Genomic DNA, 7,166 nt, shown 5'->3' on the forward strand with positions numbered 1-7,166 from the left:
TTAATAATTGGAATTAGAATAAAATTTTAGATACGAAGCACAAACTACAATGTTATATTAATCGTGTTTTGAACATAATATATATATTGACTATTCAAAGACAACTACATACACATACATGCAATATAATCTAAAGTGTTGGGCCCGTGCACAGCACGGGATAGGCCGTCTAGTAAAAGATAAAAGATAAAATTTGGGCCACCTAAAGAACCCTCATTAAGTAAAGTACTATTCTATTCTCTTTGTTCCTTGTTTTTGAAGGAAAGCCCAAATCATTGCCTCCATTGTCAACTGCTTTTTCTTGAAAAACGTGTCCTCAATTTACCTCCATTATCACCTGGGCTTAACAGCTCTCTCACTACTTTCTTCATCACCATGAACACCTTAAACACTTTTGCTGCTAAAACAATTCAAATTGACAAGAAATCACCCATTCACTTCATCACCATCCTCTAATCATTCTGAAACCCTTTTCTTCTCCCTTTTTTAGAACCCCATTGTTCCCCTCTTTCTTACCCATCAAAGCCTCTTCTTCATCTTCATCCTCATTTCCTTTCCAAAACCCTCAAACCCCTAAATCCTTAAACCCTCAAAACCTTAACAACAACAACAACAACATATTCAGTGTCGTCCCACAAGTGGGGTCTGCAGATGATAAAGTGTACGCAGACCTAGGTAGTGAGGCTGTTTTTCATAAACCCTCGGCTCAAAATCTTAACAACCAACCTTTAAATGCACTTCTATTCTCATTTCTCAAACACACAATTATAGCCACCATTACAGCTACTTCCCTTTTCTTGTCAAGATTCTATTTTTACCCCAAACCTGCCTTTGCTTTTTCGCCTTTTTCCTCACATACTACAGAAACAAAGTTTAAAGATTCAAACTTTGATGTGGAAAATGAAAAGGGTCTTGAAGAGTTATTGGTATTGAACCCGAATGATGTTAATGCTCTAAGGAATTTAATGGAAATTCAAATAAAGAATCGAAAAGTAGTCGACGCTATTAAGACAATTGATAAGTTGATAGAGCTAGAGCCAAATGAAACCGAATGGCCATTGTTGAAATCTCATTTACATGTTTACAATGGGGAACTTGAATTGGCCAAAATTGGGTTCACTGAGATTTTAAAAAATGACCCTTTTCGCGTCGAGGCTTATCATGGGTTGGTGATGGTGGCGTCGCAAGAAGAGTCGATTTTGGAGTTGAAAGAAATAAAGAGAAAAGTTGAAGAGGGGATCAAGATGTGTGAAAAGGAGAGTAAAAAGAGTGAGTTGAGGGATTTTATGTTTTTGCTTGCACAAATTTGGGTAATTGAGAGTAAATATGAGGAGGTTTTGAAGGTTTATAAAGAGTTAGTGAAGGAGGAGCCAAAGGATTTTAGGCCTTATTTGTGTCAAGGGATAATACATGATTTGTTGAGGAAAAAAGACGAGGCAGAGAAGTGTTTCGAGGAGTATCGGAGATTAGTACCACAAGGGCATCCTTATGCTAGGTATTTTGATGATAATTTGGTTGCACCAAAGCATTTTTCACAGAAAGTGGAGAGTGAGAGACATGAATCAAAGAATTAACAATGTATGTTTTAGTTTATTTATGGTGGTTGCTTGTTAGATATTTAGATTTATTTTATTACGTTGGTTTTGGAATGTAGGTAGTTTTATTGAGTTGCAGCAATAAGTTTCAAATTGAGACACTGAAAAAAAAGCTAGTCGAGGGGAGTGGTGCTCGGGGTTTTAATTGTGCAGATGTATTTTTAGTGACTTGGTGTACTAATCAATTTAAGCAAATGTGAAAAAAGAGAATAATAATTGTAAGTTGTAACTTTGCTTTTTTCTTTTTCCAAATGAAATATATAGTTCTATTTGCTTGTGTCTTATGGATACTGATATTAAATGGGAAATTTTGGTGCTTATGGAGATAAAAAGATCGCTGCAAGAGTGCTCTGTTTCATTGAAACAAGTGTAGTCGTTTGCAGTTTAGCTCCTTTACTATATGTTTATATATCAATTGTTCTTGAATTATAAACAAGTATATAATTTATGGCACACTATACTTTTAATTGAAGCCCCAAAAGGGAATTTTACTGACTTGGAGTTGGAAATGACATCAGTTTCTCGAAAGTTGTCAAACTGCTAGCTGTCTTTCGAAGATCCTTAATAAACGTTGGTCATTCTGCGAACTAGACCTCCACATTAATTCAATTCTCGGTTTATTCTTTAACCTATATGTGCTTTGATGTTTCTCTTTGGGTGGTATGGAGGGAAGATTAGTGTTGGACAAGATACTTTATGTTTTTGAGACAGATACGAAGAATACAAGGTAAACTTCGTCTGAGCTTCAAGCTTGACATTTTGTTTACCATTAAGTTGCTTATCTAGTTTCAAGATTATATGTTGGAGTTGAAGTTAAGTAGTAGTGTTTTTCAGACACAGCTAAAAGTTAATGCTGGGTGGAGTTACAATCAAAAGATGTACAATAACTGTCACGCCCTGAACCATGGCCTGGGCGAAACACGGCACTCGGTGCCTTACTGCATGTGACCGAGCGAACCACATGGCTTGCTGAATCATCATGAGGCATAACATGAGCGGAATATAATGTGAATACATGATGAGCCTTTACAAAATGCAATAAGTCATAATACTTAATCAAAATACTTGTTTAAACATGAGTGCAGAAATAACATGAATGAGCCAAAATGGCTATACGACTCCGAAAGTGTGACATGACATAACTGACTTGTCTAGTTTATGAAAACTCTAACATAAGTCTGAACATGGAAAATATACTCGCTGGGACAAGGCCCCCAGCATACCTTAGATGCATAGCTAATCATTAAATAAAGAGTTGACTAAACCTCGAATGAGATGGGGCTCACCAATAAGCTAATACGAATGCTGTCATACTGAGCAGATGTGTCGTCCTGTAAATCAGTACCTGCATCGTGAAATGCAGGCCCTCGGGCAAATAAAAGGGGACGTCAGCACATTGAATGTACTGGTATGTAAAGCAACTGAAGAAATAACACGGGACATGGAATAACATGATAAGAACTGAAACTGAAAACATGATCATGAACATGAGTACATATACATATATATCATGCGTAAAGTATCGTAAGTAGGGAGAGCAGTAAATATAACCAATAACATGGTCTGGTACTTGCGTCCTACCAGCAGAACACTCATACCTTGCCAGGGACATGAGGTTTAATAATATTATGAAAGGATCCAATCATTATGAGATATCGTCTGGGACATGGGTGGAGCGATCCTCATCCTACGGTGGCTACATAGTTTTAGGCTATCTGAAGCCCTCCTCGGTAATTAAAGCAACTCCCAAAAATATGGACATGTAAAATAAGTGGCACTTGCTGCCCATGGTTTTCATGAATATAACTTGCTTGTACATGAATATCATGAATTATAGCTTGCTTACATGAACTTGTAAAATATGTATAGTATTTTCTTGAAAATAGCATAATATATCATAAACTAGCATCCATGAACCCATAAAATGGGATATATGGGTTTTTCATAGATTACGGACAGATTCTTAATAATCATAAAGAAATATTAAGAACTCAATGATGGAATTATAACAATTCATACATAATATAATCATGGACATGGACCTAGGGTTATCATGAGCACGGTATAGAAATTCTAGTTTTCGTAAAGAATAATAATTTATGGATTATGAGGCGTACGGAAGAACAATGATGTTCCCACACGTAGATAGTAACTCTACATACCTGGTAATGCTCCAAACTTGAATTAAATACTTTAACTTTGAAGAAGATTTCCAAAATCTTGAATTCTTGAACCTTGAGATGGGTTTTCTTGAAAACCCTAGTTTAGGAAAAATGATTTCTTGCTTAGATTATTAGAGTATATGTTAGAATTGAGTTGGAAGGGTTTGGATTGACTGACCTTGATGTTTTGGATTGTTGCTAGGGCTTGGAATTGTGAATAATGAAATAAAAGAACTGAAGTCTTGAATTTATACAAAAATGAGGCGGAAGTTATATGGACATATTATACGGTCCGTATAAAGTTATACGGTCTGTATAATATGACCATATTTTATCATAGCTGAAACCAGAACGTCGATTTGAAGTTTCATGAAATACGGACGAGTTATACGGTCCGTATAAAATTATATGGGCCGTATAATAAGTTCGTATAACATGACCAGTCAACGGACTGCTCTGTAATCCTTCAGTAAAATGGCCATAACTTTTTGTACAGATGTCCCCTTGACCTCCATAATATACCGTTGGAAAGATATTTCAATTTTAAACCCTTATCATGTAACTATTTCTTCAAATTTATTAGGATACTAGTAGTTGAAGTAAGATTTTCAAATCCAAATTAATATGTACAACTTAGTAAAATAAGTACTTAATAAATGATTTTTCAAAAGAAGTACAAAGTCTATATTGGACCGGTAAAAAGAAACGGAGAGAATTCGTTAATACAACCCAACAATTTTAAATGTAATCACAATAGTCTAATTAAAAATGTTGGTAATACTTTTTCTTTTATATAAGGCATCAACTCAAAAACTCATAACTAATTTTATTAGGCTTAATACCTAGATGGACCCTTAAACTTGACATGTTTTGTAAGATAGGCATATAAACTTATAAGGTGACCAGATAGACACTTAAACTTACTCAAAGTGTATTTTTCAAGTTTTTCAGTTGTTTTGAAAACAAAAACTATATTTTTCAAACACTCACAATTTTCATGGCCAAACAAGCCCTAAATATATCACAAAATATTTTTTTAAAATGCAAAAATAAGGCAAACGCATATACATGAGACTATAAATGTGCACTTAAACCAATAAATACTCGCTAATCGCAATTTTGCAGCTTTCAATTAACTCGGTTTTTTTTTTACACTTGAATAATTAAAAAACAATAACTTTAACCAATAAAAATCCTTAAAAAAAGAAATTTCAAATTAAGAAATTTCTTTTTTTAAGGATTTTCTTCTCGGCTTTACAGTTTTCTTAATTTGAAATTTCTTTTACACTTGAAATACTGAACTTAGAAATTTCTTTTTTTTAAGGATTTTTATTGGTTAAAGTTATTGTTTTTTAATTATTCAAGTGTAAAAAAAAATCGAGTTAATTGAAAGCTGCAAAATTGCGATTAGCGAGTATTTATTGGTTTAAGTGCACATTTATAGTCTCATGTATATGCGTTTGCCTTATTTTTGCATTTAAAAAAAAATAAAAATTGTGATATATTTAGGGCTTGTTTGGCCATGAAAATTGTGAGTGTTTGAAAAATATAGTTTTTGTTTTCAAAACAACTGAAAAACTTGAAAAATACACTTTGAGTAAGTTTAAGTGTCTATCTGGTCACCTTATAAGTTTATATGCTTATCTTACAAAACATGCCAAGTTTAAGGGTCCATCTAGGTATTAAGCCAATTTTATTGCTAAGAAAAAAGATGAAAGAATAGAAAAGCAAAAAGGTTAAAATTGAAACAGCAACATATAATACGCCTAATCCCCAAACATTACAAATTGAATGAAAACTATTGCTTCGGTCCATTGTGGAAGCCCATTAACTACCATCTTACCAAAGATACATTGTTTTAAAAGGCAGTGTTAGGACTCGTCCCGGGGCTCGCCTCGGGGCAGGGTAGTGGCAAAACACTTTAGGGCTAACGTGCGGGGCTTAGTTCCTATGAGGCTTACGCCCTAAGCGCCCAACCGTACGCCTTAAACACGCCTAACGCCCAACGCTCAGGGCTCGCCTAACAGTTCTTACACAAATTATATTTTAAATTCCTTAATTAAAATCATTCACCCTCATAATTGTTTAACAAAATAATGATACTTAATATTTTTTCATCTATAGAAATAGAAGATTGGGTGTAACTCATATAACAAGTCGTAGTATTGGATATTTACTATTTGAGGACGTCCTGAGGGTGAATATCACTTAATTTAAAAAAAAAAAAAAACACATAGCGGAATTGTACATTTTCACTTGTCATTGGTCATAAGTCCTATGTATCAGAATTATCATATAATTTTATTTTTTGTTCATGAAGAAGTTATGTTTTAATTGTAATATTGATAAATTTTATTGATTATTTGCTTATAGGGAGATAAAATGAATAGTATGATAGTAATAGTGTTTTAAGAAACTATGTTTTTTTCGGTGTTTGAAAGTTAAAATGTTAGAATTGATTTGCATTTCATAATAGCTTTTATTTCATTGTATTGTTTATACTTGTAAAATTATGTTATATATAATTACAAGTTATAAGCGGTGTATAATGGATTGCTTTGATCATTTTTTTGTGAGGATACACACACACACACACATATATATATATATATATAGTTTTCTTTTCTTTTTTATGTAATTTTACCTATTTAAAAATATTTATTGTAATTATATTATTTTAAGAAATACTAAAAATTAAATACCCATGGGGCTTACGCCCCGTGCCTCGAGGCTTACGCCTCGTCGAGGCGTATGTAAAACGCCCCGCCTTACGCCCCCGCCTTTTAAAACACTGCCAAAGAACAGAAAAATATTTAAACAAAAGATGAAAAAACATGTAATCAACTCAGTTCGAACCCCTGACCACGTTCTACTTAAGTCTTATTTAAGTGCTGGACCAGCCGAGCTAGAAACAACTAATTGCTTGGGAGTGTGAGCTTATATTATTTGTATCATTATTTTAATTTTTCATACTAGTTAAATATGCATATTTAGTAAATTTTTCCGGCGAAGGGGTGTCGGATGACACCCTTGGAGCCTATGTGCGTCCGCCCCTGGGCACAACATAAATTAAATTTTGGCGGTATAGTTAGCGTTTAGGTTCAGCTTATGTATCATAACATCCCACAAGTTATGCCGGATAAGTCAAAACTTTCAATTTTCAACATAATCTGAAGAAAAAAAAACATAACTTTGGATTTCGCTTGGCATAGTTAGCGTTTAGTTTCGGCATATTTAACATCACATCCACACAATTATGCTGGAAAAGGCAAAACTTTCAACACTTAACATAATCTGAAAAATACTACACAATTTATTTAGCATAACGTAATTCCTGCAAAACTTGTGACGAGCAAGGCAAGAGTTTAGTTTCTGAATATAAAAAATTTACAGAATTTATGCCGAGCAA

The 7,166-nt window shown here is 33.7% G+C and overlaps 1 protein-coding gene across 1 annotated transcript; it reads left to right on the forward strand.

Annotated features, from left to right (window-relative positions):
• Positions 1-419: 419 nt before the first annotated feature.
• On the forward strand, positions 420-1,887 carry LOC132605393 (protein SLOW GREEN 1, chloroplastic-like; the record flags this gene model as incomplete). The annotated part of the gene is made up of 1 exon (XM_060318552.1): positions 420-1,887. A coding segment is annotated over one exon (1,155 nt), but the record flags the coding sequence as incomplete, so codon positions are not given.
• Between the last annotated feature and the right edge of the window lie 5,279 nt (positions 1,888-7,166).

The sequence above is a fragment of the Lycium barbarum genome, chromosome 8 (assembly GCF_019175385.1).
Source record: "Lycium barbarum isolate Lr01 chromosome 8, ASM1917538v2, whole genome shotgun sequence".
NCBI lineage: Eukaryota > Viridiplantae > Streptophyta > Magnoliopsida > Solanales > Solanaceae > Lycium > Lycium barbarum.